At 40.6% G+C, this 26052-nt stretch overlaps 1 protein-coding gene across 3 annotated transcripts in view; it reads left to right on the forward strand.

Annotated features, from left to right (window-relative positions):
- Positions 1-11725: 11725 nt before the first annotated feature.
- SMIM14 (small integral membrane protein 14) overlaps positions 11726-26052 on the forward strand; it is a 39769-nt gene continuing 25442 nt past the window's right edge. Inside the window, exon 1 of one of the 3 annotated variants that reach the window (XM_058804434.1) lies at positions 11726-11764. Coding sequence is in view for 1 of the 3 variants with exons in the window: in XM_058804432.1 (XP_058660415.1) it covers positions 15475-15480 (6 nt within the window). In the remaining 2 variants the exon portion in view is untranslated. Of the gene's footprint in view, positions 11765-13093; positions 13204-15461; positions 15481-26052 lie in introns of those variants that run through there. The other 2 variants (XM_058804433.1, XM_058804432.1) reach the window with 2 other exon arrangements.

Raw genomic sequence — 26052 nt, forward strand, 5'->3', positions numbered from 1 at the left:
TGGATGGTAGAACAGAGTAGTGGTGAGTTTTGCCAGGATCAAAATCTGTGTAAAAATCAGTACCTTACATAATCAGCATGCTGGAAGTATCACTTTACACCTCCAATACTGTTTTATACTTTATTATAATTTACTATTTTACAGAAGGTTCTACAGGGGTTTAGGGTAGAACAGGACCATAGACTTTGAATATGTGTTTTGGGGTTTGGTTTGGATTTTTGGAGGGAGTTGGGTTTTTGTTTGTTTGTTGTTTTATTTTTGCTTTGTTAAAAAAGATAATGCCTGGACAAAAATTGAGAATATAGCCTCTTGGTGTGATTTCAGGGACTTCCATGTCTGACTCCCTAATATATTTTATGAAATGTTGATAATAAAGCCCTGAATTAAGTTCTCATTAGTATTTCGCCCTTAGAAAAATCCATACACAATATGTACAACTGTAGTCCATTGAACATAGCTATTTTTTGAATTAAAAATATTTGTAGTATATATGATTTCAGGAGATAGTTCTTCACTGACCCTATCACCATTTTACTCATACCGAACAACTCTTTCAATAGCAGCTTTTACAAACTGGCTGCAGATTGGTTTATGCTTTTGCCTGTTGGTGTTGATCACAACTAATAGAGTGAGTATCTATGCATTGTTTATTATGACTGGCATATTGTTTGGAAAGACTTCTGGAAGTGGGAGAAGGAGATATAGTTGAAGTTCAAGCAATGTAAGGTTATTGCAGGAGGGAGGTTGGTAGGGTCAGTGGTGGTAAGGCCTCAGCCCAAGCTCCCAGTAAGGACAGGCTAACAATATTCATTAGCCAATGCTGGGACAACCAAACATCCTAAACACTGTCATTCCATGTAATGTGGGAAGTGCTGCCTATCATGTAACTATATATAGGAAAGAGTCATTTCCATTTTCATGGAAAAGTGGCTGTGGCTCATGCAAAGTTGCATGGCTCTTCTCTCTGACTGTGGATGCCCCCAGCCCCAGGGCACTGCCTGGGGACTCCAAGATGCTTCTGACAGAACCAAGTGCTTTCTGTTCTTCAAGTTAAGATTCTTGGTGATCTTTTTCTCATTTCCATATTTTCCTAATTTTATTCTTTTCATATCAATAGGACATTTTTATAGTATAGTTACTCAGAGAAAATTTGGAATTATTGAGATAGTCCCCTGTGATTAGAGGAAAATGAGATTTTTGAAACATTAACTTTGCAGTATGCAGCATTCTATTTCTCTTTTGCTGTTTTATGTCTTGCATAACAAAACTACCACCTCTTCATCTTGGCTTCTTTAGTTTAGAAAAATCAAAAATGTCAGGCTTGATCTTCTCTCTTTGTTGCTGGAGGATTACTTATTGGAGAGGAAAGCTGTCTCAAGATATATGTATATTGATTTCAACCCCTTTAGAAACAGGGGTTGAACCTGTAGCATTTAAAATTCTTATTTTATTTATTTCAGATCTCCATATAAAGATTAACTTTACAGGCTGTGTTAGTACTAGATTATATGCACTTTGCATTTAAATGTTTGTATGCTCATTTATAATAGTGCTTTATTTTTTAAAAAGGCAACAATTAATATTCATAGAACTAGGTTATTTTTAAATTTAACCTTCGTTTTCCACGGAAGGTACACTTACAGCTCTCTTTCTATGATCCCAGCTTTTACCAGAGAAATGCAGAAATTGTCTTTTTTTATCTGCATATCATTCAGCACATTTCAGAGACTAAGAATAAATTTAGCCCACACGTTTATTGTCTGTCATATTGCGTTCCTGTTGTGGCAGCGTCTGGATGATTCACCTTACCTGTGATTAGCACTATCATAAAAATAACGAACTGCTCGTGCAAGCTGACCGAGTTTTGAGATGTCATCTTGAACTTTGCTGTTCCTCCCGTGGGTGTCCATGTCCGGTTGCGTGGCCAGGTGTAAGAGTGCCCTCTCCTGGGTGGAACAGGGCAGCTTGCCTTGCTCGGCTGAGACGGGTCCCTCTCTTGGGAAGCTTTCCTTTGTCCGGCCGTACCTGGAAAAGTATTTATGGAGAACTTGTAGGAGGTCTGTAGGCAGAAATGGCAAAACAGTAGAACAGAAATTGTTCGGTGTTCAGGAAGAGAGGGGAGGTATTCACTCGAGATGCCTGCGCTTACCAAATGATACTTTTCATGTTGTTAGCAGATGAAATGTATCTGCATTAAAAGGCAATAAGGGTTCTAACTAAACATTAGAGTGATGTGAAGTCACTCCGGTTGAATTCATATGATGCAATTCACCTGAATTAGTGAAGTTGCATCAGACATCAATCTATAGCATAGCAAAATTTTCATTAAATAATGAATGGGCAGAATTTTTTTGTAGTTTAATAACACCCTATTGTCCTTCACTTGTTAAGGGCTGTTATTAGAAATTGACAGGACACCCTGGACTTTTCATTAATTTGATATTGGTCTGCCAATATCTTCTAAATTAATGTTATATCTGAACATGATGTTTCTAGTAGGAAAACCTAGATACAAAAATACCCAATGCTTTTGAGTCTGTGAGCAAAATTACTGGTGTTTTAAGTTTCCACTTTTTTGTGGAGGAGTGATTTTCAACTGACAGTACATACACCTTGAGGTCCATGGGCCAATTCTTGTGGCTTCATGAAGAAACAAAAAAAAAGAGGGGGGAGGGGGAATTAGGTTCAGCTGTGAAATAGTTCTTGTAATTTTGCAGGAGCTCCCAAGTTGATTAATATTCTTAATGATCAGGCATCTAACTTGAAAATTTGGCAGTCAAAGACTGACAAGTTGATTACAGGGAAATAGAAGCACTTCTTATAAAGTGTGCTCCTTTCTTCCTATTACAAAAAGAAGATAGCAGTCTTTCTGAGGATCCTTTCAAAGTGAAAGTAAGCTGTGAATAGAGAAATAGATTTCACAACCTAACATGGCTTTATTAGTAGTTTTATGAATATTAGAGTTATAAGGGAAGAGAGGATTTAACCAATCTTATAAAGAACTTAGTGACCATGCTATGTTGCTGATATATTGTTGTCCACTCAAAAAATATTTACTACCTTGAGTGAAGAATTTGTACCATTTTAAGTATTTTGTGTTATCATCTACTCATGTAATAACTTATAGTATGTTATCAAATCTGTGTAACTTTCTTTAATTAAATATTTTGATCTTTCTTTCACAGAAAGGTACAAAAGGGAGTTAGAGCTGCCTTAAAAGGCCAGCTGGACATTATCTTCTCCTCATGGTAGGATTTGTGACTGAATAACATTTGCTGCTGTTTTAATGACTATAGGGGCTAAAAGTCATCAGGACAGAAGTATATCTGACCTTTTAGCTAGAAGCTTAAATTTATTGTTCAGTGTAGTGGTAGCCAGGGAAGTGCCTAAATGCAGCAAGTAAGGGAGAAGATAAAATGGCATTGATATTTTGAAGTGATTGTTTGGGGGGTGGAGTTAGAGTCTCTCATTAGGAGATCTGAGTTTGGAATTAGAACTGGAGCAGCAAAAAATTGTGAAGCAGTAATTGAATGAATATGGGAATCCAGAAATAAACCCACTTACTTTGTTACTGATCTTTACTGCTAAAATATTTTCATATTCCTAACAATGTAGATAAGCTGAGTGCTGGGAAGCTCACTGTATAAAGAGGTTCAACTGCCAGCATATATATATATATAAAAATTTGTGTCTCTGGGATGGTTCCACCTGGCTATCTGTATTTTCCTTTGAGCAGATAGGCAACACTTGTTCAGGGAGTTTATGTTGCAAACTGATCTGCATCACTGCTGTGTCTTCTCAAGAGAAAAGGATGAGAGTGGACACCTTTCCTCCTAGTGTACATAACTTGGGACATAGAGCCATCAACACAGGCTGTAGAGTGTACCATGCTCCTGCAAGCAATAGTCTTATGAATGGTTTTATGAGGGGGTCCCACCTCAAAAAAGTTTCCAGCTATAAGAGAATATGCATTAAAGATGTGTGAATAACCACAGTATAGTACAAGAATATGTGCAGTAAAATCAGAAAACTACAAGCCAAGCCACAGAGACAACAGACTCCAGTATACTTTGCATATAGATTGTTAAGAATTCCTCCAATGGTCTCTCTGTTTTGTAAAGCACAGGACTTTTTAGGGATCCTGAAAGGTGGGGCTAATAATAAAAAAGCAATCTGGAGCTCTTGAATTCAGTTATTATTGCTTGATCCAGCAATTTTTGATTCTGAGGTTTTTTGAAAATTGTATCTAGAATCTGAACTTACTCTTATGTGGGCATTTTGCTAAACTACATGGGCACCATGTTATCATGTGCACCAAATCCACAAGTGATGGAAGCCTTTTGGAGCTGTCTACAACAAAAATTTACAAAATAGTGAAGTTTGTCAGAGATCATCTAGAAAAAGCTCAGCTCTGACAGATGGGTAATTTATCAGGTTCTGTTGTTGTAGATACCATCCTAAAATAGCTGCATTTTGGAGACTAGAACAATTTTGTACTAGGAAAAAACCCTCAAGTTTTTCTATTAATCTTACTACAATAGAATAATAATTTAGAATTAAAGCCTTAAGTCTAAATTGCTAGTCAGTGTTTGCACCACAGTTCTGTAAAAAAGTTAATTGAATAGGATTGCAAATCACAGAAACCAGTATGGACCAATTCAAGAATAGAAGCCAGGACAATCTGATCTTTGTTGTTTTCCTAACCTGATTGTCTTCAGTTTGTCCACATGGCTAGCAAGAATACTGCACCTGGCAATTTGATAGAGAACACTGAGGATAAAGTCAGGTTAAACAAACAAGGCTCAAATAGTGTCCTGTACTGAGTAATGTACAGTTTTCCTGAACACAGCAGATACAAGCCATTTTTCTGGTCTGTGGATTTCTGCCAGGCACGCAATGTTTCACAAAGCAGGATCTAGAAAATCCCTACTATTCTGTGTGTCTGTCTTTTCAGTAATAGCATATGCCTTTGTTTAGGTGGAAGATCTGGTTTAGATGTAAGGAGTTTCTTGTCTTGAACATTTTTCTCAAACAAAGGGTAGCAATTATAGCAGTTTCATTGAAGGATAATCCATCTCATAAAATTCCATGTTACAGCTTTCCCATCTTTCTGACAGTGTAAAAAGATCACATGGTGAATTGGAACAAGCTCTTAAAGGCAGTATTCTGGACTGTATCTTTGTTCCCCCAAACAGGGCTCAGTCGTACTGGAAAGTATTCAGTCATGCTGTATGATTGCCTCTTGATTTTGCAGATTCTAACCCTTAGTGATGCCTTGAGAAGGCTGACCTAGAACAGAGGCTAGACAGAGTTAAAGAATATAGTAGGGATTTATTAAAAGGCCTTAATGGATACACCTTGGGCAGTGTAAGAGCCCAGCCAGGGCTACAGCCAAGATGAACCCAAAATTGTCACAAAAATGGATGACCAGTCACAGAGTCTCTCACTTTTATAAGTTCTGGTCCATTTGCATATTGGAGTTAATTATTCAATTATAGCTTTAGGTTATGAAGTTCATCCTCCTTATTTTCTCTCTTCAGTCCACCTTTGTTTATACTTTTTGGGCCTGGAATTGGTAACAGTTGTCCTTGGACAAGCTGGAAAAGGATTGTTTTGTCTACCTACCTTGTGAAGAGAACTTGCTAACACTTTATATAAAGCTCAGAGTTACACACTAAAGCAGCACAGAATCTGAAAAATACAGAAGCTAAAACTTAAGGCATCATTTGTCCTAGGAATATTGTAATATTACACTGTTTGTCCCTTCCCCAAACATAGAGCAGATATAAAAGGTAATAACTCTCCTAGCAGACTTATTTATAGGTCCCATACTATCCCATCTTAATATCTCTTATTCCAAATAATTTTACTCCCACAGAAATTGCAGTCAAAGTGCTTTGCAGGTGTATCTACTCCTGGCTTCCCTCTTGAGTGGCACAGTATCACAGAATAACAGCAGGGTCAAGGTTGGAAGGGACCTCTTCAGATCATCTAGACCACTCTTCCTGTCAAAGCGGGGTCAGCCAGAGCAAGTTGCCTTGCCAGGACCATGTCCATTTGAATGTCTCCATGGATATGAGATAGCACAGCCCTTCTGGGCAACCACTACCAATGTTCAGTTAGCATCAGATAAAAGAAGTGTTAGCTCTTGTTTAGCTCTTGTCCTGTCACTGGGCACCATTGTGAAAGGACTGGCTACCTCAGTATTTTCTCTACAAAGGAGTTGGGCTTCTGCTATAATACAGCTTCAGCTTCCAATCTTTCCATCCTTTTTTTTTTGTAATTATCTTCAGTTTTAGAGACGTCATCTATGTCTAATGATTACTTCAGTAGCTTAACAAAAGGTAACCACAAGAACCCATTTAAACACCAAAAATGTAAATTCATACTTTCAAACACCCAAAAGGTTTCCCTCAATCTGTGTGGTGTTTTTGCAAAATCTCTGAAGTATGAGCTGAATTGAATTATATAATGGTTTGGGTTGGAAAGTACCTTAAAGACCACCTCCTTTCAACCCCCTGCCATGGGTGACACCTTCCACTAGACCAGGTTACTCAGGGCCCTATTCAACCTGGCCTTGAGTACTTCCATGGATGTGGCAGCCGCAACTTCTGTGGACAACCTGTTCCAGTGCCTCACCCCCCTCACAGTAAGAAATTTCATCCTAATAAACTCATTGTTAAAAGTCTCTCCAGCCTTCTTGCATACTTTTAGGTACTGGAAGAACACATTAAAGTCTCCCAGAGCCGCAGCTCTCAGCTGTTCCTTACAGGAGAGGGGCTCCATCCTTCTGATCATCTTTTGGCTTTCCTGTGGGCTCATTCCAGGAGGTCCATGTCCTTCTTATGTTGTGGGACCCAAAACTGGATACAGCACTCCAGGTGGGGTCTCACAGGAGCACAGTAGAGGGGATGAATCGTGTCCCTTGACCTACAGACCACGCTTTTGATGCAGCCCAGGATACAACTGGCTTTCTGGGCTGCAAGTGCACATTGCTGGATCATGTCCAGCCTCTCATCCACCAGCACTTCCAGGGCCTCCTCAGCAGGGCTGCTCTCAATCCATTCTCCTCACAGCCTGCATTTGTCCTTGGGCTTGCCTTAACCCAGGTGCAGGACCTTGCACTTGGCCTTGTTGAACTTCCCACAGACCCGCCTCCCTCTAGTGTCTTGTTTGCACCACTCAGCTGGGTGTTGTCAACAAACTTGCTGAGGAAAAGAAGAATTCTTTTTTCCTGACCAGACAGTGTTGTCAAGTTCTGTAAAGTCAAATTTTCTTTCTTGCACTAAACCACTTGTAGGGTTTACAGCTCCTCTTCAAAAGGTGTGACATCCTACAGCAAGCATCCAGCTGCATCATACCACACCATCAAACAAAATTTGCTCAAAAGCAAATGTGCACAAGTTAAAAACCTTGCATTATGTCTAGGATCTTGCCCAGTTGAGAGAGCAGCCATTTCTTGTACACTTGTCAATACTCATGTTCTAATAACCAAAGTAAAAACCATGTTTGAATGCGCTACAGAAACCAGAGTATCACTTACTATGATCAGATATTTTTTCAACAATGTGATTTAGTTCTCTGTAGTCCATACAGAGATGCTGCCACATTTTATGTGATAGAATACTGATCTTCAAGTGCTGACTGACAGAGTTATGCCTTTTGATATACCTCCTCAGTAACACATGAAATGTCTTCTCTTCTTGCCATATCTTTTTTATTAGTAAATAATGCCTTGACTTTTTAATGGATAGTACTCTTACATTTCAATCATATACCAAGTGCTTAATACTAACTGCAAACTGCATATATCAATTTCAGATCAGAGTAATTTTCAGTTCATGACCAGAACATTTCAATTCATTGCTGCTTCTTAGTTATATCTAGTAAAGTGTTTTTAAAAATCCTTTAGGATCTTGTTTTCATTTTCTCTTCTCACTTCTGCACCTAATATCAAATCTGCTTGCTTGCATTTTAGCTTGTGGTTTGTCTATCAGATACGGCTTCTTCTACTAGGCATTCACTTGGAAATGAAGAGGGATTCATTTTTATTTCAAGTATCTGAGAACTGTAACAGTTGAGGGCTCTGACTCATGTTCAGAGGCATTTTGAGACTAAATGCTGAAATGGCTCTGAACATAGAGGGTGATATGAGATGTGTTTTTCCCAAGTGGCAGCAGTTTTCAGATGAATATAGCAACATTAGCTGCTGGTAAATTTATGGCTGCAGATAGCTTATGTGAACTACAGTTGCTTATGAAGCAGTTCACTCTGTTTCTCATCTTTTCTTTGCAAGAAAGCCACCACAGTTGAACAGCTGCTATTATGATTTCTGTTCCAGAGGAAAAACAATTTTTTAAGGTTATAGCAGTGTTGGTTCACTTAGACCACATTTTTAGAGGGGATTGGCCTAAGCTATTGCAAAATAATGTTCCCAATACTGATTGGATAATTATCAATGAAATTTAGTGTACTATTAACTTATGTGGTTACTGAGAACATACTATTCTAATACTACAGAACCATTTCAGCCTAATTCAGATGGTGTATCTTTACCAGTGAGTGTTATCATTAACAATTTAGTAGCTCAGGACTTAATCCTCTATTTTTAAATTGCTTTTTGCAAGCCTGACCTTATAAGCATCCCAATTGGCTTGCTTGCATTTCATAGTTATTCTAAATTACTAGCCATTATTCTAGTTAAGTGAAAATAATCCTTGTCATCCCCTCACCTTCAGACTTCCTTCACCCATTTCATAGTTTGGAAAACTTCACTGGGCAGCTGTGGTCTGGCAGCATTGCAGCAATCCTTTGTGGTCATTTTCCCTAGACTGTGGCTAATTGATCCCAAAAGTCTGTGTTGGTGTGTTGATGCTTCAGGAGCTCAAACGATCCTCCATAGATCCTCTGACAATTTCACTGGAGTTTCTTGTTTCCACTGAGCCATATTTTCACTGTGAGTTCTGACAATTGCAGTTGAGTGTTTAAGTTTAGATCTGCACATTGACAGAAAACCCAGCAGTATACATTTGGTTCAGTGGTGATTACATGAGCAAATATCAGTAAAATTAATATAAGTACACAATGTAGTCTTTGTGCCAGCCAATTCTCAGGCTTGCTGCCTAGTATCCCAAAGGGCTTTTCAATTCTCCAGAGCTTTGTGAGATGCCAGTCTAGCTGAATTCTAGGAATGCTTGCAGGCAACTTTTTTAAGGACTTCTTTTTCCAAAATTGGGTTTCCTTTTCCAAAAATCTCAGTGTTGCTGCCAAAATGCCTCTCCTACCTTGATTCTACAAGGGCATTTAATAATATTTTCCTTTCCACTTCCTAGGTGCCAATTTCAGACCATTTTGCAGACCTCTTCCAAATGGCTCTTTGGTATCAAAATTTGCAGCAGAATTTCCTTAGAATAGCATTATCTCCTTATTATGAACTGCATACAAGAAAAGAGGGAGCAGACAGACAAGGAGATACATTAGGAGGATTTGTCCCTTTTCTAGGTCATTTTTCAGATCTGTTGAAACTGCATGAATTGCAGATGAACAATTTCCACTCCACAGAATACCTGGATGTCAGCAATACAATGCCTAGTGACATGACTTATGCAGCAAAGATGAAAATAACATCAGCAGAAAAAGAACTTGAGAATGGGAAAAGCAATGTTGTGTCTGTAAACAAGCTCATTCATTATTTGGCAAGTTAGATCACCAACACAACTCCTAATTTACCATTGCCTACTGAGGTAGAAAAGTTGAAAGCTAGCACTGTGATGTGGAATGTGACACCTGCCTGTTGCTTACAAAATGCCCAATCCACACTACTTTCAGACTATGGATGTAGAGAATGTATAGTCACTTTTGCTAACTTCCACCCTCCTCCATTATAAAGGGTTTTGGTAGAAGGACTATTACCACCCTTTGCTCTTTAATCAGAGTTGTCTTCATACTTTTAGCCTGGCAATGGGCAGCACAATTCTTTTAGTGTGCCAAAATCAGTAGATTCACCATTCTATCCCTGTTACTACTTGAATGCATCTCATGGCTTTGTTCCTAAAGTAGTCTACATCACTGTTTTCTTCATAGTTTGACTGCCACAATGGAGACTTCATAGAGAGAGTTGAAGATAGCCTCCATATCAGGATCTTGTTTTACTGCTGTATTGTGCACTAAATTTGTGAGTGTAAGGGGGAGCAGATGGCTGAAGTCTGGGAGTAGGAAGCTGAGATAGAATCAGTGCCTGCTATGCCTTGTTCATTTGCCCGTTGGAACCAGGAGGGACAAATTCTGAGGGATGCTCTGGCAGAATGTTTTATTTAAAACACACAGTTACTTTCTGCACACACCTGTATGTTCTTGCTGATTTGAAAGCAATAAGCTGATACATTTGTTTCTCTTGCTCCTGGTCCCTACTTTCTGTGGTCCCTGTGGCCTGCCCCTCTTCCTTGGCCATTCATCCTCTGAAGTTTCATACATGAGGATAACCCTTTCACAAATCCATCCTTCATTAGGCCCATCAGCTTCCTGTACTTCCAAACATGGGAATGGAAACATATATGTTGAACAAAGAAAAATAATCAGAAAAAAATTGCTATTTTGCTGTCAAAAGGAAGTGCAAATAATGCAGGATCCTGGAAAAATCCTCAGCTTTTTACTGAGACCAGGTAAGTAAAACTATTTTCAGATATGCTGAGCTTCGCAGCATACAACGTGGGGTGAAGAAATGAGAGTAGGGAGGGGTAGCTTTTATCTCACCCAGTGGGGCTGGTTGGCCAGACAGGTAGTGCTTCTTGCACACCTCTTCAAGGCACAATTTCAAAACATTACCAGATATAATGCAAGTACCTGGATGGGGTGATGTGAGAAATGAGCCAGAAAGATATAATGCACTGAGGTCTGAGGAGGCTGCATTTGATTCAAAGTGAGGAAGACACCTGAGCTCTAGCTGTGCCACCATTGCATACTGCTTCCTTGTAGATCACACAGTTGCCATTACTCTCAATTCATGCCTCTCAAATATAGACTCTTTGCAGGCTCATATTGTTTCCGTCAAGGCATCTCATGCTGCTGGTCAAGCTCACTTAGTCTTGCCCTTCCAGTTCTAGAATTGTTCAAATGCAGTTCTCCAAGAATGAATCACTGAGATTCTCTTATCAGTTTCAATGGTTCCTCCAAATATGCCTGATATCATTTTAGCAACTGCTGTTTGACCTTGTCCAAGAGCTGTTCGGCAAGAAAATATAAGTGTTTGGCATTTCTGCCTCAGCTTGGCAGAAGGAACCCTCCTCCCTGCTACTGTGCTGTTGGCATTTCTCTCCTCTCTTGTTTGAATCAGGACTAACGGCAAGCTGTGTCTGGTTTGGGGATTCAGGATCTCAGATCCATTTTCTAGAACAATGGCTAGCCCTGTGTATGAGGTGTGGGAGACAGGCAAGACTGGTTTATGGTATTGAGAAGCTGCCTTTGCTTGTTTCAAGGGTGGCTTGTTCCTGGTGAAGGGTTAGGTTAGGAGAATGGCTAAGGGAGAGCTGGAAAGAAGGATACAGCCAACAGTTCATCATTCTTGCTATGACTACCCTCTGACACCATTGTCTAGATTAGCTTAGTGTTTGGCCAGGACAGCCAAAGTAAACTTCAAGGCAAGCATACCTTGATATTGTCAATCTTCATAGCTCCTGTTGCAGTCCAAACTCCTGAACGGGCTGTAAAGAAACCTGTCCTCCCAGGAAACATTGAAGGGATATGGCTTCATACTTCCAAATTAAAGGTAAGTTTTAGCATCCCTAGTACCATACCAGAGTCTTAGTTCCCTGGATGGAGGTAAACAAGATGATACCAGTTCTGCATAGTTTAGCTTTTTTGTGTGATGGCCTGGCTTTGTGTCAGTGCCTTGCCTCCCTTTTCAGTATTGCCATTGCTTAGTTGGGTGCTAAGACAAGAAAAAGGACTAAAACGTGGGAAAGAAGAGGCAAGATCTGCAGCAAGTCAGGACTGTGTGGCGTTGCTACACAAAGGCAGCCTACCTCCTGACTCTCAGAAGTGGAATGGATATGTTCAGGGCCAGCTTTAACCAGGAAGAGTTGGTCTACCTGCATCTTTCAGAGAGAGGTGGCTCTGTGCACGAGTGATGGCTGGACATCCAAGGCTGCCAACTGGCAGTGCATCCAAGACTTGGCAAAGTAGCACAGGCTAGACACTCAAGTTTAGGAAAAAACTTTCAGAACAAAAGCTGTTGCCATGAAAGGAGGCTTGAAAACCCCATGACAGCTGCAAGTAGTAATGAGAACAGCCATATGTGGGTCACATGAGACTATGCAGCACTGGTCAGAGGTACCAACTTGAGAGCACTTGCAACTTCTCTCCAACTCTCCTTTCTCACTCTGATTGCAGTACTGTCCTTGTTTCTAGCTTGGAGGAGGTAAGCCAGCCTTGGAAATATTGGAGAACAAGATTTTCTTTCCTGTATAATCCCCACTGCATTATTGCATGGTATCAGTGTCTCCAAGACAGGATGTGGTCCATCTTTCTGTATTGGGAGTATGACACTCCCTTTCCTTGGCTGACTGAGAAGCCACAATCTGATTTTCCTTTCTAACTTCATTCACAGCATCTAAATACCTATTTTGATGGATGCTTTAATTGCTTAGAAGCCCGTAAGTCACGAGTTCCTGAACAGGCTTTGAATTTCCAGATGAAAAACTAGCCTGTAAATTGCCTCGTACTTCAGTGGGGATGGCTGGGGCCAAGCGGCCGAAGCGCCGTGTTTGTGCCGGGGACGCGGAGCCCTGGCCACGGGGGCTGTGGCGGACCCCAGGCACACCTGGCCCTACAGCAGTCCCGTCCCCGCGTCCTCTCCTCTGACCTACTGAGCTTTATTTTATGGCCGCCGCGTTGTTGGGCACTGCGGCCCCCCGGGCCCCCGAGCCGGGCCCTGCCGGACAGCACGGCCCGGGCCGCGGCCGCCCCTGCCCGCAGCAGGGCTCAGCTCCCGTGCCGGGCGGAGGGCTGGCAGCGGGGGGCGGGACCGCGCGGCGCCGCCCCGGCCCCGCCGCCGCCGCCGGGAGCCGGCAGATCCGGGTCTCGTGGCGCGGGCTGACGTGTGAGCCGGCCCGAGCCGCGGGCCGAGCCGCGGGGCCGCCCCTGCCCGCCCGGCCGCCCTGCCCCTGCCCCCGCCCCCCAGCCCTCCGCGACGGCGGCCGGAGAACGGTGAGCGGGGCCGCCGTGGCGGGGCCGGGGAGGGCGCGGGCTGGCGGCGGCCGAGGGTCTGCGCGGATATCCCCGCCCGACCCTCCGGGGCCGGGGAGCGGCGGCCGAGCCCCGGTGGGGGCTGCGGGGTAACTTCAAGCCTGTTGAAGTGCAGAAACGTCCCTGCCGCCCGCGCTTTCCCGGGTGCCGGGAAGGTAAACACGGGGAGAGCCGGAGCCTCTCCACTCGGTGTCAGGCAGCTCTCCTTCTTTTCCAAACCAGAGAAACGTCGGCTTGTCTTCTTATCAGCTGGTCTGATTGTGGTTTTTCTGGTTATTGGGGATTTTAATGCGAAGTGGCACTCTTCTGTCGGTTTTCTTTTTGTCCTTAAAGGATCGCAGTCTGATACTTTGAGCCAAAGAGGTTTAGGTTTCTCTCTTTAAAGAAGCTGGCAGTGGCGTGCAGACACCAGGATGTGTGCTGCCAGGCTGCTCCCTGCTTTGCGAACCGGGTGCAGCTGAAGTGGGAGAGATGAAACAATGTCGTGTGAAAGATAATCTCGGGAATAGGACAGTATCACACTGCTGTTAATTTATTAAAGATAGGGTTCCTGTCAGGAGCTCTTCATGTATGCTCGAATATGTGATTCCTAGAGAATCAGTGAAGAAGGGTATATTGGCCTTGGAGAGCACAAGATGTGGTTATTTCTCTGCTGCTGCTGCCACTGTGCTGGGTTCCCCAGCTGTCCTGCCCTGCAGCTCAACCGCTGCCTTCCACGGCAGTTCTGAGGCCTTGGCTAACCAGCGTGAATGCGCTGCAAGACCTACATCAAAAACTTTGGTTTCCTGACAAACACCTGTTTGCCTTGTCAAGTGTCTTCAGGTTTGCCGTTTAGATTGTAGACTGTTTGTGTTTTAATACTGTCTGAACATCCAGATCTATGCAGATAGATAAGTCTTGAAAACCAACTCCGTGTTTGGAGGCAAGGACATCTAACATTTGTGTCTTAATAGCATTTTGCGTTGATGTTGTTAGTGTGCCTGCTGGGGAAGGTGTGTATCTTTAGTGAGTGTTAATGGGTTATGTATTAGAAGTCTTTAAATGCTTAGCTATTAGTGTGCTATCCACCTTTACTCATTCATTTTACATTCCAAAAGAAGACATAAGTTCAAAAAAATCAGAAGTGTGGGAGATCAGTTTTACTTTTTTATCTCTTCCTACATCCTTGATAATTTCATCCAATTCCTGTGACTCAATGAGATGAAAGAAATCAGTCTTTGATTTTAAAAAGTGAACCTGTCACTGATAGTGAGGCTTGAAATGATAGAAGCAGTTTGCCAAATGAAATGAATTGTAATGTTAGCAGTCATTAGTTGATTCACTTCTAAGCACTGTTCTTTCTCCTGCCACTGTGGTGGGTGAGTCCAACATCTTTGATTCTTTTTGCCCTTTGTAAAAGACAAGATTTACAATGTTTGTCTAACTGTTGAGTGGTACAGAGTTCTGTATTTTAAGTAATTTAAGATTGTTTTGTATATGGAGCTAAGTAAGGGCAAAGTTATACAGGATGTGTTACTGCAAGTTCAACACTGTGTTGTCGCACGTCCTTCTTGGGCCGGCAGGGACATTCCTGACCCACTGGGGACCAAAAGCCCTGGTCTGCTGTAGATGATGGTAGGAGCAGTTTTGTAGCTCTGGGTGGATCTTTTTTTAGCCTAGTTGGATACAATTTTGCTGACTATAGAAATAAATATAATCGACAGAGTTCTATGATATTCTTCATATTGTGCACACAGTGATGGTTTTGCAACACCTTACATAAACCACAATCTAGTCCATTAAGTTCCAAACTGCATGGCCCAGTTACATGAGCAATATTCTGCTGTCCATGTTCTTTTATTCTAAGGGAAAAATGAGAATAATACAATTGTTATTAAAGAAATATTTTACATTTAAAACAATTCATTCTTCCAATAATTTTAAAACTATTTTACCTGCTTTCAAGAAGTTGGTATTTAGTTTTGGAGAAAGTTAGTTTCTAACTGACTTATAGTTTTGTTATTAACTTCTCATTTCCTACTTTCATATATTTAAACTTCAGAATAAGTGGTGTGTGAATGTTATTTGCATAACAAATGTGTAATAAAACTGTGTTTGTACATTTAGAATTTTCCCCCCTAGGTATTATGGGTACTTGACATACATTCTTAAAGACCAAGTTTTGTCTCTGCTGAAGTTTGTCGTACCAGAATTTGACCTTACAACATAATGAGACTTCACAGGGCCAGTACAATGAAAGTAAGCAAGATCTTCTCTTCTTATAAATGCATATGAATGGCAGATGTCACAGTGGCCTGACAATACCAGGTATCAAATTCTTACTCTCTATGTTTTGAACATTTATCAGATTCCTCATCATAACAAATATGAAAAAGTTTTGGCAGATGCATTTTTGCATATACAGCCTGTTGTCATCTGGCCATTTTCTGCTTGGGACACAGGTCAGAGCCTGTGACCCTACTTTGCACACATGCTGTTACACACTCTGCATGTTTGCATTTACATGCCTAGATCTTAACTTGATGCTAAACACATTCTACCTTAACTCTCTGGGTTAGAGATTCAATTTATGAATGCATACAGATCCATCTAATTGTTAATGAGGCAGCTGATTCTGCAAAATGCTAATACTTCTTGGAAAATCCAAGTACTCCCAAACCCTCTGTAAGTACAGTGGAAGTGAAGAAAACTTTCTAAAGCTCTGCCACAGAGTTGAATCTTGCAGTCCTTGTACAGGTAAAAAGGAAGAGGAATTATTTTCCCAGAAGAGCTCCTTCAGCTTGTATGCCTTGACACATTAGCATCTAGCATCCCTAGTTCCCAATGAGCCTCATTTGAAGTAAGACTCCTTAGCTCCTCATTAGGAAGGAATAGTCAGGGATAGGAGAAGGATCAGTGTGTGTTAGCTGTGTTAGTCCTACTTTGCTAACAGAACAGTGGTTCTGCTAGCAGTAAGAGAAGAAATATGGTCCTATCCTGTTCCCTATTCCCACCACCTATTCCACACTGCTGGCTGAGGCTGGGGCAAGAAAAAGGTCCCTTAGTGATGATTGATGGGGCTTTTCATGAAAAATTGGAAAATGCTTAGGGGAGCAGCCCTTGGCATGACTGAGTGATCGTGCATTTGCATTGTTGTTAATTGTACAGATATGCTTCAGAAGCTTTTGTTTAAATGTCTAACTGGTATTTTTATAGATAATTGAACAAATTAGTCCCATTTGGGTGAGAACAGATTGAATTACATTTGATAAAAGTTTTCCTCATTAAGATTACTTCTGATTCTTCTGCAGCTTTGCGTGCATTAAAAAGCATGGCTTTCTGGAGCTAAATATAGTTTCATTCTTACTTTATAAAGCTTTTAAACAAATGTCAGATCCAAACCACTGAGCGCTCCTCAGAAAGAAAATATTTTTATCAGAAAAAAACCCAGAAAAGCTGGACAAAAGTGTAACAGCAACCATTTACATTATATAAGCAGATGCAATGCTCATTTACTTTATTTGTTGAATCTTTGTCAAAGACAGACCTCTAGTATTAGAGCTTTGGTCTTTTTTCTTCATATGTTCATATATTTCCCATTAGTTAATCATAAAATCTTTATTTTTAGCAGGGAAATATTCTTAGACAACTTGATAAAATAATTTATGTTTTTTTTCACACATTAAAAAGTTATTTAGAAAAAAAAAAGACAGCTGTCTGAATGAAATTACATGAAGGTGTGAAGAGAAGTTGGGGTTAGCTCTTCAAGCAGTTGAACTAAATCAAGTGTGAAAGCAAGCTTCCTGGTGTGAGCAACCTTACTGTAACAAGGATTCCAGTGCAAGTGATTACAGTGTTGTTAGGGCTTCCTCACCCTGGTATCTAGATGAGACTCATCAGATGTGACCCATAATTAAGAACCCCTATTTGAAAATACTACGTAAAATACTACATTTTATCAGAGAGCTCTGTGAAATGTAGAAATATTCTTATTATATTATTATATTTCTTATATAAAAGAGACATTTTTGAGCCATGAAGATTGTCAGATGGTTTAGCTTCAAATTAGTATGTAGAACAAAAGTCATTAAAGATGAAAAATACATTATTTTCTCTATGAAATGGTGGAGCAAAAGGTAAGATGTGTACTGCAAACTGATCCTGATCTTGTGAAACAGAACTGTAGATTTTTGTTGTGCAAATTAATATAATGGATTTTAAAATCTATTGCTAGAAGCTGCAGGGGAATGTTGTGTAATTTGCATAACACTTTCCTTTTGATAATCTAAACTAGTCTGTGAGTCTGCTGACTTAGATGGATGATATTCTCTGGTAAAAACTGGGTCATCTGGTAGCTAAACATATGTAAATAACCAAGTCCAGAAATCCTGTTAATTGCTATGGGTTCCCTCTGGTAAAAATACTGATTTGAAAAATTCTAATTGATAAGCTTCAAATTGTTTACTGCAGGTATGTAAAAAAACCCAGCTGATTGAACTTCCATTGAAGTTGAAGACAGGCACCAGCTAGCTTCAGATAAAATTTGATCTGGCCTAAAGGGGTTAGGAGTAGGGCTGCCAGGGAATAGAGCTTCTTTCATCTGAAAATTGAAAATCCTGCTATCTTTCTCAGCATGCTGCTACCCTGTTAAATCTGTTTGCTCAGTGGCAAGTTATTAGAAACATATGTCATCCCTGGAGAAAGAAATAATGAAAGTATTCCAAAGAATTTCAGTATAATTTTGTGTTTGTATGTGATCAGAGTGACATTAAGGAATAGTGTATTTTTATAGTTTTAAGGATTTTGTAAGGTATTTTTTAATGCAAGCAATTGTACTCTTATTATACTAGTATAAAAAAGCTTCATAGCTCATGGTGGGGCTACATTTGCTGCCTCAATATGGTGGAAAAAGTTTCATTTTTATTCCTTTTGAAACTGTATGTTTTTTTGTAAAGGACTGAATAAGAGACTTTTTCATGTTTAATTTTGCAAAGAAACAAAATGTCTAAAAATTTCTGAATGATGAACACTTATAAAAGAATAATTTGAAATAATGAGTTACTGCAGGCCACCTGAGCTGCAGTAGCTGCCTGGCTGCTCGTGGTTAGCTCTGGTGTGTTTCAGCATAACCTTTTTCTTTTACAGACTGAGCAAAGTCATGTTTCAACAGCCAAAACCAGCACAATAGGTTATATAGTTTCTTATGGAAGCATGCTTTTCTAATACTTTTAAAAGTAAATTATTAGTTTTGTACTATGAAGCCCAAAAGTGAAGCCCAAAGCATCTCTCAGATGGGGCAATAAACAGCAAAGTCTGGTTCCCTGTTCTGCTTCCATGGGGGGCTAGTATGAGATCCTCACCTCTGCAGTTTTCCATCTGCAAGGGTGTTCTTTATTCTTGCTTCCCTGCAAAAGCAGGTCTGTCCCCTGTTAGGTGTGCTCCTGTTCCCTGTGTGGCTGCTGTCTGTCCCCTGTTAGGTGTGCTCCTGTCCCCTGTGTGGGTGCTGTCTGTCCCCTGTTAGGTGTGCTCCTGTCCCCTGTGTGGGTGCTGTCTGTCCCCTGTTAGGTGTGCTCCTGTCCCCTGTTAGGTGTGCTCCTGTCCCCTGGCAGGTGTGCTCCTGTCCCCTGGCAGGTGTGCTCCTGTCCCCTGTGTGGGTGCTGTCTGTCCCCTGTTAGGTGTGCTCCTGTCCCCTGTTAGGTGTGCTCCTGTCCCCTGTGTGGCTGCTGTCTGTCCCCTGTTAGGTGTGCTCCTGTCCCCTGTGTGGGTGCTGTCTGTCCCCTGGCAGGTGTGCTCCTGTCCCCTGGCAGGTGTGCTCCTGTTCCCTGTTTAGCCAGTTGCTCAGAATCTGGCCTCCCAAAGCAGCACAAGCCTTTGGCCCTGCTTGGCCTGGCACAGCATGGGTGTCCTTGCAGGGCTGGTGCAGAAGTGCTGCCTGCAGGGTTTTCAGGATTAATATGTGTTGCTTCCTGCATCAGTGCATCACTCCTACAGCTGCAGGAGTGCTGAATTTGGGAGATTGGTGCTTGTTTGGGAAGAGGAATGTCAGCAAGCAGCGAGGCAGTCTGTAATGCTGGAGACACTAACCAAAAACAGGAGAGTGAGCTAATATGCCCCGGTTTTTTACCTAGTATTGAGGTAGAAGGACCATGAAAGTCAGTAAGAGTTCTTGCCTTACTGAAAACCACAGGAGAGGGCTCCCAGTTTGCTCTGTAAACTGGTTGAAATATGTGTTAGGAATTTTACAGAGGATAGCTCACATTTTTGTATTAACATGTGAAATAAAATTATTAATAGCCATTAGTTACTCAGAACAATAGGAATAACTTTGTTGTCCTAGACCACTGTCAGTCTCCTACACTAGAAGAGGCTGAAGCTTTTTCTTAGCAGAAAGAGGGTATTATTTTTGGACAATAGTCTGTGTCACTGACATCTTCTCTTAATTGGTTTTCATATTCTGAGAGCTTTCTTTCAGAAAAATGTCATCATTTTAACAAAAGGATGACCAAAGCTGACAGCTGGAGTTTGGTAATAACATTCTGTATCAAATATCATTAAATGAATTCTAAAATAGCTGGACTGCTTTTTTGGTCCATGACTGTATGTGCATAATTAGCTCATTTTCTAGTGTTGCCCAGAGGAAATGTTGAGCCACCTGCATGGGAATAAGTAAATAGCTTTTTTTAATCTTGGTAGATCTTATTTAGCTCCCTTAGGGAGTTCACTTTTGGTCACTGACATCAGCCTTATTGCCTTTAAAGCCTGAAATATTTCGTCCTGACATTCTGGGGTCTGACCAGGAAAGAGAAGGGGGCAAACAGTACAGGAACAGTGAGGAGTTTCAGTGGGTGGGTTCTTGTCCTCTGAGAGCTGTACTTGACGCTGACAATACTTAACTATGCTGAAAGAAGCATCTGTATAATCTGTATTTCCCTGATATGCCGTTCTGTGTTGAACTGATGCACCTCAGCATACCTGTGACCTTGGTTAGCCCAGCCCAGAAATAGTAAGCTTCCTGCCAGGTTCTTATTAGAACCTGCCACTCTTTGAAGGGGTGTGAACTTTTTCACATACTTCAGTTTGAGAAGGGTGGTGATGCTTGGCTGTGAAAGGGCTTTGACCATAATTTTAAGTAGTTGAAGTTTTTATGCTCTGATTCCTGCTTCATTGCTCTAGGTGCTAGCACTGCTGTTGGCAGATGGGCTCAGAAGAATATTCTGCCCCACACAGAGCAACTCCAAATGTCCACTTCAGGGTGAAAATGTTACCAACCCAGCAATGCTCAGAATATCATGGTAGTCACACAGTGAAGACAAGGGATGTATCTAGTAATCCTGTAAGACAACCATGAAAATACCTCAGACTTTTACCAGTTACTTCTCAGCTTCAAGTCTGTCCCTGCTCAAAAGCTCCTTCCCCGATTTCAGATGTCATTGTAGTGGCTGGTTCAGCATTTCTTAGTTTCTTTGGCTTTGTCCTATTTTTAAGAAGTTTTGTACTATGTTTGCATCTTTAAGAAACATGAGATGAGTGACACTGGAAAATGAATTCATTGTTTACTTACAAGGTGATTTGTGGGACAGTAGCAAAGTTACCCAACTAGTATGCCTTGAGCAGGATGTGGCTGGGTGAGCATTTCTTGTGTGGAGCCCTGCTGGACTCTCGAGTTCCTACTTGACCAGTGTGAGTCAATTTGGTTGAATCCAACAAGAACTCCCCCAGCTGCTTCCATCTGTGTGTATGGGTAAGCACTGACTTTTCCATGAGGAAGGGAACTGGCTTAGCTCAATCTGCATTGAAGAGCTCATCTTAGATCTTGTTAATTATCCTGAGAAAAGTTGTAAAAAAATACTTGCCAATTCATTAGGCTACAGCTGGAAGTCCAGGGAGACATGCTGATGCTTTCAAGTACAAACCCAGCTGCTCTCCCCCCACCCCTGGAATTACAAGGAGAGTGGAGATGGTTGCTTTGTACCATGGAAGTGTTGCTGTGTCTAGGAACCCACTTTGGAATCAGCCATCAAAATCATGGCAGCTCTTTTCCTAGAAAAGCTAAATGGGTGATCTGAACTGGGACAATTAGTTGAAGAAAGCTGTAACTGGAGCCCTGCTTTACTGTGGCAGCTCTCCTGCTGGCAGGACCCACATTCATATCTGGCTGGTTTGCTTTTTCTGCCAGTTAGCCAGTTGTTTTTGGTTTTGTTTTTTTTTGTCCTGAAAATTCAGTTTTATGCCCAGGAGGGTGCCTGGTAGAAAAATATCATCAATAGTTCTCTAGAGATCTGTGGTCATGCAGAGCTACTGGATCCTGGTGCACTAAATCTGATGAGAGTCATAGTATTTATTCCAGTAAAAATAGGATGCAGCTGTAAGTGTGAAAGAGATGAGAGCTTCTCTTGGGTTATTAATAAAAGGGATTAAAAATCAACATTATAAAAAGCCAAATATAATGTTGCCATGTTTCAGGATTTAGTTCTGTGAAGGAATATTTACTTGAACTATCTAAATTATAGCAATAGAGCAGAAGAGATCCTTGGAATGTTTTAATTAGTATCGATTTCTATACAAGATTCTTTTTTGCAGAAGTTATTTTTAGCCTTGTTTGAACAGAGGAAGTTGCTTTGTAAAGGAAGTTTTCCTAGAAAACTTCAAGCTTATTTTTGCTAATTTTATAACCCCAGCAATTTAAAACTTTTTTCTAGAAGATGAAGACCACCCCCACTGGTTACTTATACCAGGCCCTTGGCTTCTGGATTGATTTTGATTTAGTGTGGTGTCTTTGTCTTTATTGCGGGTCTATTGCCTTGGAATCATGCCCCTGTTAACTTTAAACAGAACAGCATTTCTTTATTTCAAAGTACTGCTTATTTTTCTCTTCAGTTTTGTCCCTATTCTCATAGTTGCTTTTGTGAAGTTTCTTCCCTATTTAACTAGTAATGCTTTTGTTTCCTTGCACTGTCCTGTAGTTTTGTTTAGTTTGCCTTCCTTCGCCTTTTTAATGGCTCTGCTACCACTTTTGCCTTGTTCCTCCTCTATACTGCCCTGGTGATAGGAAATGTGTTGCATTTCTGGTAGTAGCAATTGAACTAGAAATTTTACAAAGCTATGTGCTGGTAAAATCAGACAGTCCTATGTACACATGCATCTGTTTGGCTTTTTAAAGAGAAAACCCCAAAATCCATGCATATTGTTTCCCCCCTCTGTGCTGCAGTCTAGTCTGAAGAAACATATGCTGCAGAAATCAGTGGATAAAATTCCCTGCCCTGTCTTACTCAGGAAGTTAAATAATAGGCTAGTGATTTGGATGTAGGTAGTTCATCAGAAGAGTAACAAAACACTCAGGATTCTGTGGGAGGGTGGGATGTCCATGAAGTAAAAATACTACAAAAGATGGTAATCAACAGGAAAATGCATTATATAACAAATGCAGAAAATTCTGAGTTCATCTGGGATTCACTGTTTTGGAATATTTTGGCTTCCCTTGATTAGTGACTAGTAAACAGTGTTGCCCTACCTTTATCTCTTATTTTACTGTACAGCTAACAGATGTTGAATTGGGCTCTGTATGACTAGGCAGGGTTCAGAGGACCACTCCCTAGAGCAGGCAGGATCAGACACGGATTTTGGAGTTGTACCCAGAGGCATTTTGAAATGCCCAGTATCAAGTCGGTTGTGGTCCCAGTTATCCCCTGAGTGCTCACAGTACCTAGGGGGCAGAATGGCCAAGGAGGAGGAGAGATTCCTATAAAAGCAGTGATCAGGAGTTTTAGGAGGAATTTATCACACCAGTCTCTTCCTGCTTGAAGCAAATTTTCACTCCCCGAGTTAATGGGTACTGTGGTCACGCAGTCCCAGTGCCTGGTTTCTCTGGGACAGGACTTGATGTGCAGGAATGCAAGGGTGTTATGTCATCTTATATGAGGCCAATGTACAGGATGTTTTAGATTCTAGAAGAAAATACTTGGAGGTGGGAAAGATTATACAAAAGAACCAAACTTGGAGCATGCTGTGAATAGAAGAATTACAAAAAGAGTCAGGTATTGTGAGAAGACATGGATACTAGTATGGCTTAGATCCAGGTGAAAAGGCAAGGGAACACATAATTTTTAAGTAAATGTGTATACTTTATAAGATAATGGTTGAGTAAAAGAGAGAGGGTTTCTGCCTCAGACAGTAAGATAAAAATGAGCATTTTGTCTTTGGGCCAGTGAATAATTTGTGCTCTGTGTGCTATTTTAGCCCTTTATAATTTTCAGAATGCCTGCAAGAGGCAGAGCAATTAATTTGCTTTTTTTCTGTAATTTTATTTTAAATTTGGTATCGATTTTCATTTGTTCTGCCACACTTCTCCCAAACTGAACTCAAAAGTAAAATTAACTTGATGGCTTCTTAGAGGTATTTGACAATTGTATTCTAAGTTATTGCAGTTGGCTGAAAAACAGTAGCAAGGATCTGAATAGGATTTTTGTTTCTCTTTAAAGTAATGTGGCAAGATTATATTATTTGCCTGTTGTGCTATGAGGTATTTTTGCTCCCAAGGATTTCTTACCTTCAGTCTTCAGGAAAATAGCAACACATTGGAAATAGTTCTTAGCAGGGGAATCTTCAGTCATTGTATTTATCATATTTGTGATAGTCTACATTTTAAGTGCCTGGATCCAGGAGAGAAAAGAGTTGATGAATTTAATGTTTTGATCTGAAGATGCCTGGTTAAGTCCATGATAAATCTGTAGTTACTCTGATCTATATATCTTATAAAGTGACTGTTTCTTCAAATACTGGTGTGATAAATACTTTTAGACAGTCTTTTATACCAAGGAGTAGAGATGACCAATGTGTACACTTTCACCATCTTGCTAATCAGCATCATATTAGAATCACATTGGAGGGCATCTAGCACATGGAAAATGCACAAACATTCTTGTTTGCCTTCACAGTAGAAAGGAATCCAGTTTTGTAATTATTACAGTGGAGCAAGGCAGAGTATAATTTGTGTCTCCCAGAGCTCACCAGCTGCATGCTATTTACTCAGGAGTGGTGTTGCAGAATTGGGAAATAATGTATAGTGATTGCAATAATTCAAAATACAGAACAATCTCTAGGGACACCCCCCCCCCCCCAAGCCAGATTGTAGCCATAAAGATTGTGGGTTTGATAGTAGGATGTATAAAATATAACACACTGCTGTAGGGCTGGGAGTAGGGAAGATAATAAAAGAAACCATTTACAATAGTTACTATAACTGAGAATGCTATTTTTTAAATCATGAGAGACTAGAAATATTTTCCATATGGCTTAACTGGCTGCAATTTCAAATAGATACTCAAGTCAAAAAGTAGTGGGGGGCTTTTATTTCTGACTTAAATCATCAGAGGCCATCCTCCACTTTACTCCTGAATTGTAGTAATTCAAATTCTGACCACAGTGCTTTAATTTCAGCAGTTCTGTTTATGATTACCTCTGTGGGCCTTTTTACACTGCAATGGTCATATTGACTCTCTGATGGTACATCATATTTGTTCATGTTTACTAATTTTCTCCTTTATTATGCTCTCTGTCGGTTTGCTAGTCTGCAGGCCATAATAGATATCTTTTCAGCTGTTATCATAGAGAGCTTTGGCATATTTACTGACCATGTCTTCCAGCTGTTTGTAAATGCTGTGATTTAAATGTTGTGCTAGCAGTAACATGGCCAATCCAAAATATGGTAATTTTGAGTCGTGCAAAAGACACTGCCCGTCAGAGGACTTGCAGGTATTTCACATCATAGCCTTACCAATTGCTGTGATCCTACCAGCTGATACAAACCAGCTCTGTCAACTCCAAGGAAAACAAGGTGATGATAAACAAAAAACCATACTGGAAATAATAAGTGAAGGAAAGCTACAAGCATTTTATTGCTTTCTCCAAGTCAGGAGGAAAAGAACAGAGCCCATACTCCCATTGTGGTAGATTATGTGTAGAAGGACTGTATTTGCAGAAGGTGGAGAGCTTGTGTGACTCACAGCAAAGAGGTCAGAGCTGAGCAGAACGAGTTAGCTGCTGACGTGAGATCAGACAATTGCAAGTACCGGGAGGCAGGCAGGAAGCACGCTGCAGTTCTGGAACAGGATTTTGATACAAACAGGCTGCCTAAGGAGCCAAGAAATCCTGCTTTGTGCTGTATAAAAATACTAGTCTCTTATACAGGGTCACAAAATGCTAATAAAGCTTAAGATCTGATTACAGAGCTTGGTACTTTATGCATTTAAGGTGTGCAGTTAATTCAAGAATGTTTTAAAGAGAAATAAAGACATGTGAGTCACATTTTGCACATGAAAATCATCTTATAGTATAGAGTGTTTCTCTCTTCTTTGTAATTGGGCAGACATGTAAGATCTCCATTTCCTTCAGTTCCATCAAAAATAATTACATAAAGGGGAATTATTTACCTGGATTTTAAGAATATTAAGCTAACCCAATTTTAGCAACTTTATTTTAGGGGAAAACTTAGTGCTATTCCCAAAATATATTGGTTCTTTGCCAATGAAAGTTTTGTTATAGGCTTGGAGGGAAGAAAGGATGATTCGTTTCAGCATCATGTGAAGGTGGGAAAGCTTTAAAGAGCTCTTTTGTTCAAAGTTTGGATGGCATTTTACTTGGTGATGTGTCTTGTGCTTTCTTTAGATATCACTGAGGTAATTTGTCATGTACAGGTGTCTTGGGGTAAATTCCTTTTAGTTCACCTCCGCTTAAATTTATGATGTTGTATGACAGATTAACTTTTCCCGTTTATTGTCTAATTTTTTTCTCTTATATGCTCTATAGAGAATGTTATCCTGGTCTTATCAGTGG

Source organism: Ammospiza caudacuta, chromosome 4, assembly GCF_027887145.1.
Source record: "Ammospiza caudacuta isolate bAmmCau1 chromosome 4, bAmmCau1.pri, whole genome shotgun sequence".
Taxonomy (NCBI): Eukaryota; Metazoa; Chordata; class Aves; order Passeriformes; family Passerellidae; genus Ammospiza; species Ammospiza caudacuta.